The sequence below is a fragment of the Prorops nasuta genome, unplaced genomic scaffold (genome assembly GCF_024137725.1).
Source record: "Prorops nasuta isolate Cenicafe-Biocafe unplaced genomic scaffold, Cenicafe_Pnas_1.2 PNAS00002, whole genome shotgun sequence".
Lineage (NCBI taxonomy): Eukaryota > Metazoa > Arthropoda > Insecta > Hymenoptera > Bethylidae > Prorops > Prorops nasuta.
In genome coordinates, this window is record NW_027116799.1 from 5,766,547 (window position 1) to 5,783,775 (window position 17,229).

At 42.8% G+C, this 17,229-nt stretch overlaps 1 protein-coding gene across 1 annotated transcript in view; it reads left to right on the forward strand.

Moving 5' to 3' along the window:
- Nucleotides 1-17,006, forward strand: part of LOC136781728 (UPF0489 protein C5orf22 homolog) — a 147,331-nt gene extending 130,325 nt beyond the window's left edge. Inside the window, exons 7-8 of the mRNA XM_066740731.1 lie at nucleotides 15,323-15,541; nucleotides 16,785-17,006. Of these exons, the coding sequence (XP_066596828.1) occupies nucleotides 15,323-15,541; nucleotides 16,785-16,917 (352 nt within the window). The 3' untranslated portion in view covers nucleotides 16,918-17,006. The remainder of the gene's footprint in view (nucleotides 1-15,322; nucleotides 15,542-16,784) is intronic.
- Nucleotides 17,007-17,229: the final 223 nt, after the last annotated feature.

Here is a 17,229-nt window from a genome sequence, read left to right on the forward strand (position 1 = left end):
CCCTGCTGCTGTTCCTGGTCCCATCCTGCTTTTTCACGTTGAAAAGGCGTCCGATGGGGCCGATTCAATGCTCTTCTAATTATATGCAAAGACTTCCCTATATGTGCTTCTTGCGAACTTACATAAACCCCCGGAAGCTTGCGTAATGTAAAACAGCTCTCGGAAATACCTCAAGAGCCGGGCTCGAATAATATCCCTTTGTATATACCGGCACAGATTAGATTAAGGCTACCGGCAAGCAGGGAGGAAAGAAATTCGTAGTCTGCCTAAAAAATAATGTTTTCCGATATGTCCGTCAGGAATTGCGTGTCTCTGCTTCCCTGCTCCACCTCTCAATCCGTTCACGCGTACGTGTGTAGCAGTATACGCACACGTGTACACACGCACGAATAACGGTGTAGCACTATCGATGCACGTATGAGTTATCGCCGGAGCCCAAATTGCTTGCCAAGCGGTGATATAGAGCCCACGGTCGAAGATTTATTTCCGCCAGGAGTGGGGGATACTCCGCAGGACCCTCTCCAAGACCTCTTCCCCTCACCCTCGCTCCTTCCGCATTATCTGACCCAACGCCGACCGCGCCGGCGACGTCGAATCGCTTCGCAAACCGCACCACGTTGCGCTGGCAAGGCTAATTTCACCACCCAGTCACACTGCACATTATTATTTTATACGTGTGTGTGTACAGTGGATAGATGCATACCGGGTTGAATGGATTGATTCGTGACAATCGAGAACTGCCACCATGGAAACAATCGTTCCTTTTAATTATTCGTTAAAAAGTTACTACAGGGACTCTAAAGCTTTTATTTGGTCAAAATCTATTGTTCTACATCCACCCCTGGGCGATAAAACGAATTATACGACCAGTAGAAAGGATTAGTGCACCTTTACGAGTGCTCTCCTTATTGGTACGAATTATTCTCACACCCGGTATAGCGTTATATCGACAGGATTCTGCAGAACGTATATTGTCCTATTCAATAACGAAGGCTGTTTTTCATTATCATTTCGCCAGCTTAACTACAAGGGTCGGAGAACTGGGATCGATCCTGTCCCTGCTAATAATATACGCCTGATAATCGCCCGTTATCTTACGGCCCTATCGAAAATATGATACCATATGCTAATAACTCACGCATCGCTCGGCATAAAAAATAAGGAGCGCTACCCGAATCTAACCGCGCTTACCCGGCAGTCCCGGTACGCATTATTCTCGAGATAGGGAGTGGGGAGGGGAGAGGCAAGGGTTTCCTGGGACGTATGTACGTATAATATAATACATACCTACGTATTATGTATAATAGATAATACCTGCATTGCCGTCCGATCGCATCAAGCACTGCCTCGTTTCACTGGATTTTTCGCGTAGAAAAACAAACATTACTATATATATATATATATATATAGCACAGTGTAAAGTCGAGCAGATCAGAATACTATATCGGTTACCGGTTGCACTCTACATATTTTTATCCGACAAACTGTTTTCCTCGAATTGGCTCTGCACGCTTCGTGTCATTGCGTTGCTAAGGGTGGTATAATTTTTACACACCAATTCGTACACATAAATGTGCTATGAATCATTGGCGCAAATTGGACGTGAATTTACGGTAAATAAGGCCTGACTAAAACACAAGCTTGGAAAAGTGGAATTGTCGTTGGTGAACGTAAGTCAAGTTGCTGTAATTTCATGGCAAAGCTGCGCCATCGGAGAAATAAGCGTTTGGCGCCGCGTGCAGTTGATTGTGACGTATGATACTCGTACATTATGCACCTCGCGCTTCGTCCCGGTTTCGAGTTTCGACATTTTTCTTGCTGCTTTATTACACGCTCGAGATATTTCGGCCTCTCGCGATACGTCGGCCTGTCGAGCTTGGCGGAAAAGCACAGAGCGGATCGGAATTATGAAACTGAAATATGTACGACGATAACAATTAGCCGAAAGAAACAGCGTTAATTTCGATCAATCGGGCTCTGATTGATCGAAGAAGAAATCGCACCAGAATGAACTCACCGAATCAGAGATAGAGTAGTACAGAACAGTCTGGTGGCCAACTTGCAAAGCTCGATAATGTACATTGGGCTCGGTGCTAGTCGATAAAACAGAGCAGCTCCCTTCCCTTGACGCCATTATTTCAGACATGAGGTGGCAGGGGGCGAAGCCAGCGCACGGCACGACCCATGGCAAAAATTTGAACCCTGAAAAAAGTTAACGTGAAATACCACTCGTGTCGCGGCGCCACCGTCGATTCTGCTTCTTCTGCACTACAATTTCAGAGATTCCTTTAAAACAAAAGTACAGGATTTCTAGTAATTCCTGTGAAAATTCATCAAAATTGGAGAGAACGATCACTGCATTACAGACTTTAATTGCAAAAGACTCCAAAAGAAAACAATTTGAGGAAATAACCATTGTTGATACGATCCTCGAATTATTAGTGCTTCGTATTTGAAAAACAGTTTGAAGTATTTGTTATTGAAAAATTCAGGTTTCAAGAATGATTGGAAATATAATATTATTAGTGTCCATCTCAGAGCGTAATAAGAGGGTGCAATAATTGAAGATTGCGGAGCTACAAGAATGAGATAGGCGATTGTTGATAAGAGGCAGTGGCGTCGGGTGGGATTTATAATTGATGAGGGCTTTGGAACGACTCTGAGGTCTCGTTATCCAACCTGACAAGATAATACTCGTGATTCGCGAAGCCGAGAGTTCTCCCGGCACTTGCCTACAATTTTTCTCGTTTGCAGCGAGTCAAACTAGAGTACATAACCTATACTCGCTGCGTGCCAGAAAAAATACCTAATGATACATTAGCGTTTTCCAGTTGGTGTACGTATATATAGGTGGCTATTGTGCAGAGATATTCAGAGAAGGGCTCTCTTATCGCTTTCTCATTTCCCGCTCGGGATTTCAGCTTGGAAAATCGCAAGGGAGACGATACTTGAGCAGAGCCAGAAGGCTCCATAGTGGGGGGGAATACCGACTGATGCGCAAGTATTTCGGTATACCAGTATATAGGGAGGAGGAGCTCGCTCGTTACCTCTCGCGGAGGGTGAATGTGGATAGAGACTCACCTTTCTCGCACCCCGTCTCAACGCACCGTGTCCCAACACTGTGCTGCTGGTCCGATAAGGAATTTGATTTAAAAATTCCGACGACTCGACCTTTTATGTAAATGACGCGTAGACGAACAAGACTGTCTCTCGTTTCTCCCGCTCGTTACTCCACTCTGCTCCGTGTATATCTGCGCTATATACGTACATCTCCGCTATAGCAATAATAAAACCATCCGTCGTCTCATAGTAATGACACGCCGATGGATTGTGCTAATCATCCGGCCACGTCGATAAGAATCGACGTAAACGGAATTAAGGGAGGAAAAGGGAAATTGTGAAACATAACGATTGGTATCGATATGGAAGGCCCGGTGCGATCATGCCGCAGGCGTGAGGCGACATGTGGACACGCGGAGCGAGCAGGTGATCCTGACGAGCTCACGATCCTCTCTGTCTGCGTACATGTACACATGCTGTACGTATATACATATACATCAGTTATACATGAACTACGCCCACGTGTCGTCCACCGGCCCGGTGCTCGCATATCGATCTCCAATTTTAAAGAGGCCAAAAAAGGAATGCGACGATGAACCGTATCTTCGTGAAAGATCCCAAAACTGTGTAACGTTTTGAGCTCGATGACCGCAGACCTTCTTCCGAAGGAGAAGAATCTCTCGGTAGGTTTACTCGCTACGGTATAACGATGATGGTGGACGTTCTTCGGAGCCATCCTCGCTTCACGCTTGATCGTCTTGTCACAGAGAATTTATTCTCGTCAAAGTGCCAAAGACTTTGTCTCAGGCCACACCGTCCCTTCTTTTGACCAGAAAATTCAAATAGTCCCCGTGCACAAAGCTTCCTCTCCACCTATCGTCGCCATCTTGGACACAGACACACACGCGTGTGACATGTGATGTATCTACCTGGGGACAAAGTAATTACCGAGGAGAAGCGTGCAGGAAGATAGCCTATTTCGATAATAATTGGGCCTAAGCCTGGGCTGTTTACTCTGGCCCGATGGAAGCGACGTTAATTAGGCTTGCTGGTATCGATATCACCAAATTCGCGATTCTATCTCGTCTCTAATCGCAGAAGGACTTCCTGCGTTCGATTTCCTCCCTCTCGTGGCTCGGCATTTAATCAGGAAACGCATCCGCGTTCAACTCTCCTCCCTTGTTTCCCTCTTTCAACAAAATAATTATATTGGTATTTTCAACGTTCCTAAAACTCATTTAAACTTACCGTCTTATTTGCCTTCCGATAGTTTTATTCGTTCGCTCTTCCAACAGCGGCTGCATCAGAATAATGTAACCCGATCCGATGGAGCAGCAAAAAATTATGATGATATACTATACGTTTGGATATCATCGTGGTATTCCATTCGCTAACCATCCTAATTGTCCCCGGAGAATCACTCCATATTAAGGCTAACCCCAATTTTCTCATCCCTTTCGCGTGTACACAAAATTAATTTCAGATCTACCGTTAAAGCTGCCAGAGTAAATATGCATACTGTAAATATACATTCTCTCTTGTAAGCAGGGTTAAAAAAATATCCGTCGTCTCATCGTGGTTTTTCTTCCTTTAAATGATCACCGCAAACGCAGATATACTTTTTTCTCGTAGTTTTTGTTAAAATACGGAAGGAGAAGAAGAAGCAAAAACTGGATGGAAAATAATTGTCGCATTCTAGCCGTGAAGCGAACCGGACAGCCTTAATTGGATACCAATTGTCTCCGATTATCGGTATTAGGCTTTTACGCGCCATTTCGCCTGTTTTCGCGATTACGACCGATAATTCGATCCTGCCAGCTTTTACTTAATCATCGAGCGAAAAAAAAAACAGGAACAAACAACACGATTTTTTGTCTCCATATTTCTCGCTGTATACAAAATTGCACGAGGAAAATAAACGTGATCTTTGTTTATCGTTTAACGTCATTCAGGTTCAATTTGAATTTTTACGCCTCAATGTCTCCCCAAATGGAGCGAGTACCGTAAGCAGAATGGGGCAGTTTAGTGTAAGAAAAGAAATCTACCCTCGATTATTTGGATTTAGCTGAGAGAATTTTTTGGTACGGTTTAACGAGCCGTTATTAGCAAATGAGCAGGCTCGAAATTTGAGGCGAAGATGAGGCAAGTTGACTGGGAATCACGAGCAATTGGCCAGCGCCATTTTTTGCCATCGACCATCCCCCTCCTGGGGCTTTTTCTGTTCCCTTCTCTGTCACGAGGGTGGGTCGATTGCTACGGGCGTAAATCCCGCCAGCAAAGCTTCAACGAGAAATATTTATTAAATAATTGATGCACCTTTGCAATTTTTTTCTTACTGATTATCCTCCCGGTGGTGTTTTGCCTTTGAGAAATCTCGCCCTAAAGAAATAAACATTGACGTTGAAAGTAAAGTCAGAATCAGAATGCGATGATGACGGTGGTGGTGGTGGTGAAGCTGGGTGGTATAGAGGGATTGCATCGAGATAAAGAGAGAGAGAGAGAGAGAGAGAGAGGGGGGGGGGGGTGGGAGGTTGGAGTTGGAGACAGAAAAGAGGAGGGCTCGCTCGGATAGTTGGGTACTCAGAAACTCGCGGAGACCCCCTAACGAGCTCTTTTCTTCCCTTCCTATTTATTTCTGTTCCTTATTTAACCGACCTCCCGGTCCTTTCCGTCCCTCAACCTCCGCCTCTTTTCGTACTCCTACTCCTCTTGGTCTTTCGGTTCTCAGAGTAACAGCAAAACTTCCCTTAGGCTGAACCTTCACTACCACCACAACCACACCACTACTAACATCATCTCGACTGGAATAAAAGTGTCGAAGCTCAAGGAGTTTGGTAGCACTGAAGCGATAATGGCAGTTGGAATGGAAGAGGGAAGGGGGAATGCGCGTATAACACGTCGTTCTGTATAATAATACAAAATACCATGCAGTATGTCTATATACCTAATGATTCATGACGGTTTGGTATATGAGAAGAAACTGGGCTAAAAGCGTAGAATCTGGATGAGTCATATGAGTCTATTTGAATATTTATGGTAATTTCTCTTTTCTTCGTTAAAATCATTACTTTCTCATTCGTCTTTCCATCTTTTGATTAGTCGAATCGATCGGACTGCAATGCGCTAGTTGGGAGGCATATTTTTACCGTTTCGCCTCATCGCCACGCTCCTCGGATCCGTTTTTGCATTGGATTTAAAAGCACTAGACTCTGACAAGCTGAAGAAACGAAAACATTTATCAATCCAACAACTTTGCTGATTGTTTGCTTATCCAAAAGTCTCGTGCACGACGCTTCTAAAGCGAGATTTTAAAGCGTATATATTTGTTGTTTTTTTCTGTTTGTATTATACTATATTATACGAAGAAGAAATGTGCAAGAAACATGACTCGAATGCAAATGATAAGCTCTTAAATGAGATTGGTTTGCTCAGGAACAGCTGGCGTGGTCTAAATTCTCGTCATCGATCACGGGGCCAGCTCCCTTGTTTTAAAATGGCCTATATATTTACCTATCGCGAGGAGAACCAATAAAGCGAGAAGCTATCAAGTTTTTGCGCCGTCCGAGGTGAAAAGCCTTTAAAGCAGATAAGGAATCATTTTCTCCTCCAGTGAAAGGAGCAATATTAAACAATTGCGATTAAATAGATTCTGCCTTGTAAAATTGCAAAAAAAGTCTCTATTTATAATATATATTCAGTATTTTCCTTACTTGGCTTCGCAAAGTACCGTGATGCCTCCCCCCTCCCCTCCTTATTACTATAGTACGCATGCAATAATCATAATATTAAGAACAAGAAGAAGAATCCTTCCAAGTCAAGTGAAATGCAAGATCTCCCTAAAAAGCTTCTCACAATTTTTAGCTCGTAATTAGGTACAAGAAAATTCTCCCAAGCTTTTCCCACTATTTTTCTTCAAGCCCGGTGAGTTAATCGAAAGATTTTTAATCTAACAAAAATGGTTATTAAAAATTGAACGTTCCTGGCGATGGTAAAAGTTTTCTTGCACGATCGTAGTAACAGATTTACACGGGCAAATGTCATAAAAAATAAAAGGTTAAATCTCTTACAAGTTCGTAAAAAAGATTGGACGAAGGGAGGGGTGGAAGGGGAAAGGGGGGGTGGGCGAGGCACGAAGGAAGAAAAAGAAGACATCCCAGATGCGGTGTTAAAAGTAATCTGAAAACGACTCTTTATGGCGTAGCTGTGGCAGTGCAGAGAAGTTAATTTACGCTTTAAAGACTTTCTTTCCCTGGACTTTGGCGGATAGCACCGCCCGCGCCGTCGGGATGGCGGGGTGAAGCCACATGGAGTTGTGGCAAGAGGGTGGTTGGCGGACGGAAAGCCAATTACGTAATCAAGTAATTAAACCCTGACCTCTGTTAACAAGCCCCTTTATACCAGACTGTATTTCCATTTCTTTGCTCGCTCGCTCGCTCTCTCCGATTTCTCTCGATTCCTTCCATTGCCGATCCAGTTTGCAAAATTATTGCCATCGACCGTTTATTATCATTATTTTTCGTATTATTAACCAGTCAGCTACGAGAAGTTACGTCGCACGCGATGAAAAACTTTAATAAGGGGGGAAGAAAGAAATTCAGGCATTTTCAAATAGCGAACATGGACGTAAAACGTTTTTCAAGCCCGATAACGAATGGCAGCGGTCGAAAATCCGCACGGAGGCAGGCATCAGCAACATAAGGGGATACGTTTATGTAATACGCGCACGCGTGTGTGTGCGTGTACGTATTATAGTATATAAGTAACTTTCTACGGGTTTGTCGTTGCAAAAGGGGAAAGTGGGGGAGGCAAGGGGTTGCATTGCCCTATCTGACGTCGCTCATGGAGCTCGTTAGCGTTGCCCTTGGCAACCCCCTTAGTTCGTTCAATCCCCCCTCCCCCTCTCCCCCAGTCCTCCCTATCGACGGCTACCATTGCCAAGCCACCCTCGTCTTCGAGGGGTAGGGGGCGGGTGCAAAAAGAAAGGAAAAATTGCGCGCGCATGCGTACGCCCCCGAATGTTCGCCATAACGTCGTGTGTGCTTCGCTCTTTGCGTCACAAAAGAAAATATTTCGTCCAGTGGCTAGTCGATCTGGATTAGAACCATGCACACCTATATATAAATATATATACGCCAAACCAATCGATTCGACTTGATTCAACCGAGTCACCGTAAGACAATTAAATTTTTCAATCTCAACAAAGAAGGGAAGAAAGACAATAAAATTAATTTCACTGCTATACGTTTTCTGATTCAGCAGCAATTCAAGATTACTTCTCCATTATCGTTTATTATTTTCCTTCATGTATATCATTTTAATCAACGTCCTCGAAGCTTGATGACCAACGATTATAAAACAGATGATATAATTGGCTTCGTACCTATACGTATACACCTGTATGTGTGTGCTATAGGTATACTAATACTATTGTAAATAGAAGCTATCTCGCGCGAAAGTCGATTTGATTGGGGGGGGGGGGGGGGTGGCTTTATCGACGAGAAAAAAATGGAGGAGGAAATCGTTAGTCGAGCGACATGCAAATTCGTTGAAAACTTTGCCAGTGCCCTTCGGCAAGAAAAGCTGAAAGCTTTCCTCTCCAGTTCTCTCCTACTCTCACTCCCTTCCCTCTGTTTACCCTCCGAAAGGGAAAGAAGCTCTAGGGGAATGGGGGTAGGACAGAGCAGAACGAAATGGAAGAAAGGAAAGCGCGAGAATGTTTTCTGTTCTTGGCTTCTGGCGATTTATGCGCCCAAAATCGTGCCACCCCTGGAAATGAAAAGTCGCGTCGGGGGTGGAGGCTTTGATGGTGGTCCAATTGGGGGTAGGTAGCTTTCCTACGTGAGGTGCTTTCGCACGACCTCGTTGTTCTCGGCAAAATCGAGGATCTCGCGTAAATTCCTGTTCGACCAATAACGCACGTTTCATAAATTCAAACGACGATTCTTCGATACCAGCGCTCTACTGCAATGTGTACGTGTTTATGCTATATAGATATAAATTGGCAAAGAGCATTTTCCCAATTTTTGCAACAAATGCCATCGGAAAATAAATATAGGGAGGAATCCGTGGACCGATCGACACAATTTCCTTCCACCACTACTCCTCGTCTTCTCGATCATCGCTTCTTCCCGCAAAACATTGTTTTCCCACGTTCTCTCCGCTTTGCATTCTTCGCTTACCGTCGTCAGACGCAGACAATATGCGAATCCGCGCCCATTTAATATCGCGGATCGAGGGACCCGATGAATATTCATTAAACACATTTTTTTCGTCTTAATTACATCCCCTAAGCGGATCTGGCTCGGCTTACGTAGCGCGATTCCGCGTCTCTCCTTTCTCCTATTCCTCTGCATTTGTTCACTCTTAACCACCCCTCTGCACGTTTGATGATAATGAAATCCCGGAACGCGCCATTATTAATATCATCGGTCTTTCGAGGCAATAAGAAATTGTTCCTACTTATTATCCATCTAGTCCCTCCCTCCCTCGTTCTTCTTTATTATTAGCGAAAAGACCGAGAGGATTTGTCGGAAAGGAACGCAAGGACGAACGTAATGGATGAAATTGGCAAATGGTTGTGGGGCTTGAAATATATATATATATACACGAGAGAGCTACGATCGACGGTGGTTCACGCGTGGAAGGAAAAATGGAATTTCGTTATCGGGTTTTAGGCAACTCGACGTCTGCCATTCCTGTGTGCCGTTTCGTTTTCTGTCCGCGTCCCCCCTCTCTCTCTCTCTCTCTCTCCATAGGCGGTGCGTTTATCTTCTTCCATAGCCTATTGATCCGTAAGTGATGGTGTGCTCCAGCGAGATGCAAAGGTGGAGGGTGTCGCTGACTGAGGGGTACATCGGGGGTGGATACCGTATAGAGCCAGAGGGATACCGGGGCTCTGGAGCCTCACTCGCACGATTAGCTTGAAAAGGTGGGCTGCCGAGGGAGAGCCCTAAAAAACGCTCTCGTAGAATGAAATAATAATATTAAGATGGATAGAGGGAGGAGGCTGTGAATTCTCGTTCTCTCTCTCTCTCTCTCTCTCTATCTATGCCCCTCCCTCCACCCCCTCACTTTTTACTGGATAAGCTAAAGTAGCGCGGACACGAACGCGAGGCTGACAGTGACGCAAGGAGCTTTTTCATCATTTTTAAACCACCCCAGCCTCACCCTCCACCGCCATTGGCAAATCCATACGATCTCCTTCTCCTCTCTCCCTCGACTCGCGCTCTCCTCTCCTTCTTCCGTATCTTTATCTCCCTTCGATGCTACCTCTCGCGTCTGCTCCAGCCCCACTCGTATATACATTTTTTTTCTACCAACATCCACCATGGATTTCGCCAAATTTCAATCGACGCATCATTCGTTATCTTTATTGATCCACTAGCGGATAGACAGTGTTTGTCTTGTTCACTGACGAGTGATGATTCGGAGCCTCCAATGGAAGACGAAGTTAAATCTCTTTATACCAAAATTTTGGTTTAATTTAGCAAAAATCCAATGAGAATCGTGCATTTTTATTTTTCTGCTCAAAGTGACCCAGTTCTCTAAATATTCCTGAGATTCGTGTATACACAAGGAATAATCCTTTACAATCCAGACAGAGATCGAGAGACTATTCGAGATAACCAATTATCCAGGCAGAATTATCCAATCACTGGTAGAATCTCGCACGAATCCGATGCTTCGAATTTCAGCCATCTCATCTCCTACCATAAACAAACAGTCACTGATTCACCAGGATCACGAGTTTCGGGAAATTATGGAGCTGTTTATAGAGGAGCGGTGAAAGAGATCCTCGCGCGAGCTTTTAAACGAGGCAACGAGCCAATGTTGTTAACGAGCGAATACCACGTGGATGACTGAGACGGTGGCAAGTTCCGAGGAAGAGAGAAAGAAGGGAGGGGGTTGGGCCAAGTTCGCATGCCAAGAACTCGGGACCCAGATTCATGCCCAGTTTTTATCGCGTTGCTTTGTTCTAGTCCCGTGGCCCCTTTCCTATATACATCGCATCACAATGTGTCGTTTTTTTCCCTTCCGGGGTTGGCTCGCCAGAGAAGTAATGGGCCCTCTGTGTGCTAGATCACCTTGGGGGCCAGGATTGAATGTCTAACCCACTAGTATAGGTTAGGTACTGCTTTTTCTCTCGAACCTCCTTCAGGAACAATCGAAACCAGTTTTAAATTTAACTATATGCTCCAACTCGCTCTCTCCTTCGGCAGCGCGCTCCTTTCTATTGCTACACGTATGCGCAATAAGCTATAAAAAGTCGGAGATGACACGACTTCCGGAGGAAAATGACGCAGTCTCTGCGTTATTTCATTTACATACTTAGTTACTCGCGGCGTGCCGGAGAATTTAAACGGGCCGCATAACGACGACAGCGCGAATAAAGAAGGAAGATGAGACGACCCTTCTCTCCGAAAGAATATCGTACGCTCTCAATTTTTCACACGCACTCCCTCCCTCCCCCTCCCATATAGCTATCCTTCTATGCTCAAATTCGTATGCGGGCACGTTAATTCTTGCGAGATCACGTAAAGCGCTCCTACGATCCTTACACACACGGAGCAAAGAAATCGACTGCACCGACAATGTATACTTCCGAGGAGAACAATTTTCACCGAGTTGAGGAAAATTGCACGAGCATTTCTTCGATTAAATTATACACATGATCGAGAATTTTTCAAGTAAGCTGGAATAAAGCTTGTTCGGCGAAAAGCTTCCTTGGGCAGAAATTTGAAATTGCATTATTAACCTTCTCGTCACTCTCTACGAAAGGATTACACGATTCCCTTGATTTCGGCGAATCGTCCCCTGATAAGGCCTCTTGGAATAATTATTCACCGCAAATTGTCGAAAACCATTGGATATTATACCGAGAGGGGTTGAAACTCGCTCCGGCAAAGATCGTTCTCACTGCGAGCTATGCGAACGGTTAGATGTACGAGTAATTAGATTTAATACGGGAAATCTCCTTAAGAGCATTCAATTGTCGATTCGACGGCCCCAAATTGCTCCTGATTCCATTAGCAACTTCGTTCCAAACGATTCCTCTTACTGTTGTTGCATATACGTGGCATTTGACTGATGCTCCTATTTATATATATATATATCGAATAGCGTGTGAATCTTTTCGCCGGAAGATCGTAATTTGTTCGCGTAATTAAAATCACAGGGTGGGACGAAAAAGATTGGACGATTGGCCTGGCTGACTGACTGAGCGAGCTCAAAGAAAAGACGCGAGATGTATGAGAATAGCAGCGAACAGCCCTACGGAATTTCTAATGAACCGTGTGAACTTCAACCCGTTTCTGCACAACGTAACCTAATTAAGTCTGGAGCGCGCATGCAAATTTTCTCTCAGCTGGAAACGTCAGGGTAGGCCAGTCTCCCCATTTGCAGCTTTTACCTCTCTTCCTTGGGTCCTATACTAGACCCCGTTTAACCATTTAATTAATTGATATTAATAATGCGACGGAGGAAAACAGGAACTGCCTGGAGGCAAATTCGCGACATCCGGTTTAAACTCGTGCTTTGATTTTTCATTTATCGATTTTCCGTACCATGCGTGTACTTTCTAAGTGGAGTATTGAAAAGGATATCGATAGGAGAGAGCGTGGTAAATTAGTAGAGTAAAATACGGTGAAATGTACCTGTCGAAATGGCACGTGGCACTGAAAACATGACAGTTTAGCGCGTAAAGGGGCAGGTAGTGCAGCGGATGTGTTTGGGGTCGCAGGTATGTGCTATATCTCCTCTCTCTCTCTCTCTCACTCCAAGAGGGGTTGGTCGTGTCAATCAATAGATATTCATCCCCATCGAAACGCCGAACCATTGTCGATATATACACACGATGCAGTCAGCTAAACCACGGATGCAGGCAGGTACCACTGTATTCTAGTTACCTATTACTCTACGTTACACTGCTTCCCTATATTCTTCGATATATTCGAACCACACCAACACCAATTATATCGGATTTTTTCATTTCTTTTATTTCAATCAACCTGCTCACCCTTTACAATTTTTATATAGGGTCTAATTTTCTACATCAACTCCCAGTTTAATAGCCATCTTATTATCTATTCTTACTCTCTCTACACTATCGTTAACTAAATTTTCTCATTATAATACGATTAATGAAATATGCGATTTTGCACAAAGAAAGAAAATTGTTTTATTCAAATAATTCTTATTGTAAATACGTTTATTGATATATGTACTTGGTTTCAACGAAAGATTGATTGAATCAAAATTAAATTTAATCAATACAATTAAACTGATCATTAAGATCAAGTACACATCTCGATGGATATATTCACCGCAAAATTTATTTACGTAAAGCAATGTTTTCTGGTGTACCACGAGCAAAAAAATGAAAGTTTTATTTTTCTGATAAGAGAGGAAAAATGAAAAGAAGTTTTAAAATTTCAGATGAAAGTAAGAGCATTGGTTGGTGATAAAAACTGAATTGGATTTTTCTACTGGGGTTTGTGGAAGTTTTTCCCACATTATATAGTTTTCAATTTTTCTTACCCCTCTCACAGCTTTTCTCGTATATATATATATATATATATATATATATATATATATAGCATGTACATATAGGAGCGAAAAGGAGAATGGCAAAATACGAGGTCGGTTACATCCGGAAATCCACGCTTCCCTGTCAGTCGTATGTCAACCCTCGTTGTTTTTTTGCCGTGCTCTTAATAATTGATCATCTGATTACGATACATTATACCCCCTTTCGGATAGTCCTTCCTTCTCCCGATGTCAGAGACTATTATTCCTGCACCGTGAGACATAAAAAGAAGGAAGATAGACAGAGAGAGAAAGAGGAGGGAGAGAAAGAAAGAAAACGGAGACTTTTCTTGCACCGAGGGACGCCATTTGCATATAGCCCCCTTATCGACAAATAAGGGGCTCCCCTCGTAATGAGGGCTCCCTTCTTGCTATTTTTTTAACGTGGACCGCCATTGTCCGTCAACTCATTCTCCTTTCCAATGACGAGAGAGAGAGAGAGAGAGAGGGAGGGAGAGAGCATGAGCCACAGATGAACAAAAAAAAACGACAAAAAAAACAAAAGAGAAACGACCAAACCAAACCGGTTCTACGGCGAAAAATATGAATCATAGAGATAGCGAGAATGCTCCACGCTCTGCTCTCCTATAATACTTTGCTATAGGGCGGGAGATAGTGACAGTTGCATTTGCAGATAAGCGTAAAAAAAAGGAAAACTAAAACGTGAAAGAAAAAAAGTCATACGCTCTCTTCGGGGAGAATTATTAATGATGAATTTCATCGCATGATCTTGAAAGCTCATAAATGGAAAAAGTTTATTAGGAATCGCTTGATAAATTAACATTTTCTAATTTACAAAACCGTTACGCAATGAAGTAATTACAAGAGTATAAAATTAAATGTTTAAAGCTCAATGTCAAAGAATAATAATGGTTCGCGTGTCAGATTCAACTTACAATTAGATATCTGTCGCGGTTTGAATCGTATTCTAAGTTAATACTTCTTTAAACAAATGAAACTATACTTAGTAACATGCCTGCAATCGCTTATGTCACGAGTTTGATTCTTATCAGTATAGTCCCACGATATATACTTATACTACTATTTAATTACGCTTATGCTACAAAATTCATTCAATTAGATACAGGTATCCGACGAATAATAATAGCTCTCCTTTGTACCGACATATTTTGTAAGATTGATTAAAGAGCAGTGGCTAAAAGCATTGTTAATACAAGTGTTCAGATAATCTTAAGTATAGGAACAGCGAGCCTTGTGATGCACGTTGGATAATTTGATAAATGCACGAATGCCGAACCCAAGAGCTTGGCAGGTGCATCTATCCACCGAAAGAATAATTAATAATCAGTAAAAAGGGGTCGAGAAGTTGACGATAGCCTCCTCCTTATGCAAACAATTATATATGTCCAACAGCAGCTGGCTCATTTTACAAAATAACCAGTTTTCGTTGAATTACTAATTGCTCGTTACTATATCCAATTACTCAATTGGCTATACGTATATCGATGTACCGGTGTTGCGAAACTCTCTTCTTTTTTTTCCTCTTCCCGTCATTAACACACATTTTACAAAACTGAAGGTATTTTCTCAATACACGTGATCAGAAAATTTATACCAGTACCTGTTGTGATATCAATTTTTCATGCTCCAAATTTGTACTTCGCACATTTTATCTTGCTGTGTAATAATAGGTTTGTTTTGCCTGGCTTATCAACAGGTACGAAGCTGTGGAGCTAATTTATCGAGAGGTTACCAGTGTCTACAAGCAGTCCGAAATTAATTGGAAGCTCGTACACGATGCTGGCTGCACAAGGGATGATTCTGACCTTCCGGAACACATAACCAACGATAGGGATTTGGATCGTTTAATCACTGGAACGTTCAGATCATTTCTGGCAGCCTTACCCCTACCTCCAACCATCGTTACTATCGCCAGGTTAGTGCACGACTAATACAGAAATGAATAATCGAGCATAGAACGAGCCAGAGAAAAGTCAACGAATACTGTATAACCTCGACGAAAATAATTTAAAAATAAAATCTCATTGTAACACTGGTAAATATTACTAAAAAATTATTTTAGCTGTATCTGCCCAGGTTTCTCGTTAATTTATCTGTCTGGTAATAATTAATATTACTATAGGAGATTCAATTGAAATCATATCTTCATCAATTACAGATGTATATACCCTGTGCAATATGTTCAACAAAGCATGATACACGATCGCATTGGCATAGAAACTTGATAGACTATGAAAATTTTATAGCAAATTTTCGCGTCTGGCATCAATGTTTACGTAGCTTTTTCGCATAGAAAATTATTATATCAGATACCGTCTTTATACACTGTACGATACGATAGGTAAGTTGAATTGAAAAAAAGTTCAAAGCACGGTTAGCAGATGGCGCGAAGATAGACACTGGGAGGGTTGGAAATGAAAGAAGGGGGAGGGACGTGAAGTTTGTAGTAGAATAGGGGTGTTCTTGGTCGAAGTAGGGTGGGTTTGCCATAGTCAGTGGGGACTGCACTAGGTACTGTACCAAGATCAAGCCCCACCTCCTCTGCGGATTGACGGGAGCCGGCTCCTATAATATGTATGCGTTACTACTATGTATATAAATACTATGTAGACCATGCACAGGGTCGTGAAAAGCTAAAACTTTATTAAGCTTTCATATTTTTTCGTATAGATGTCGCTTTCGACTACCTCTTATTTTTTAATATAAATTTTTTTTTCTCGTCGAAACATCTCCGTGAATGACGTAACGCAAAACGATAGCTGTAATTCGTATCACAATTCGCGTATACTGAGAAAAACCAATGAAAGTTGTAAAATACAAGGAGGAGAGAGTCAAACGGTGCCATCTGGCGTCGCAGATGGAGAAATGCTCGAAAGATACGTCAAAGTAAAAAAAATCGATTTACTCCGTCATGCACCCGTTTGGGATACATCCCTCCGCAACTCGGCGCTGGCAGTGGAGGTGCTTCCAAGGGAGATGCTAAACATCGTGCGTCGTTCCACTCCCTCCACCCTAACCCACCCCCACGTCTGAAAGTAAGATTTCGAGACTCGACTGTTATATACCACCTACATTGGCGAATAAAATTGGCTGATCAGACTTTTCTTATTTTTCATCCTACATTGTTATTATTATTAATCTATCATTTTTATCAACAGATCCAGCGAGGACGAGTACTGCCCATTGGAAAGCGTCGATCAAATTCAAACTGGAGTTTTGGACGAGCTTCGTCAGCATCTGGGTCCAGAAATCGACATTCGTTTGGTTTATCAAGAGGAGGAGCTCGATTGATACAGTTTTCAATGAAATTTTTGTAATTCCCTAATAAAGAAGTGAAATAAATAAATGACAAATGTAAAATGAAATAATGCACAGATACGTACAGCGAGTTGTTCACGACCGACGGAGAAGAGAAAGAGATACGAGCTGGCTAGTCTTTGATCTTGCTCGCATTTACATAAGATCGGTGCTACTGGTCCATTATGGACCAGCTACCTTGGCTCGCGATGCGAGCGTCAACATGCGACGGCGCTTTTTGTTGCCGCTCCTGGTCGGATTTACATAGCCAATCTCTATCTCTCTCTCTCTCTCTCTCTCTCTCCT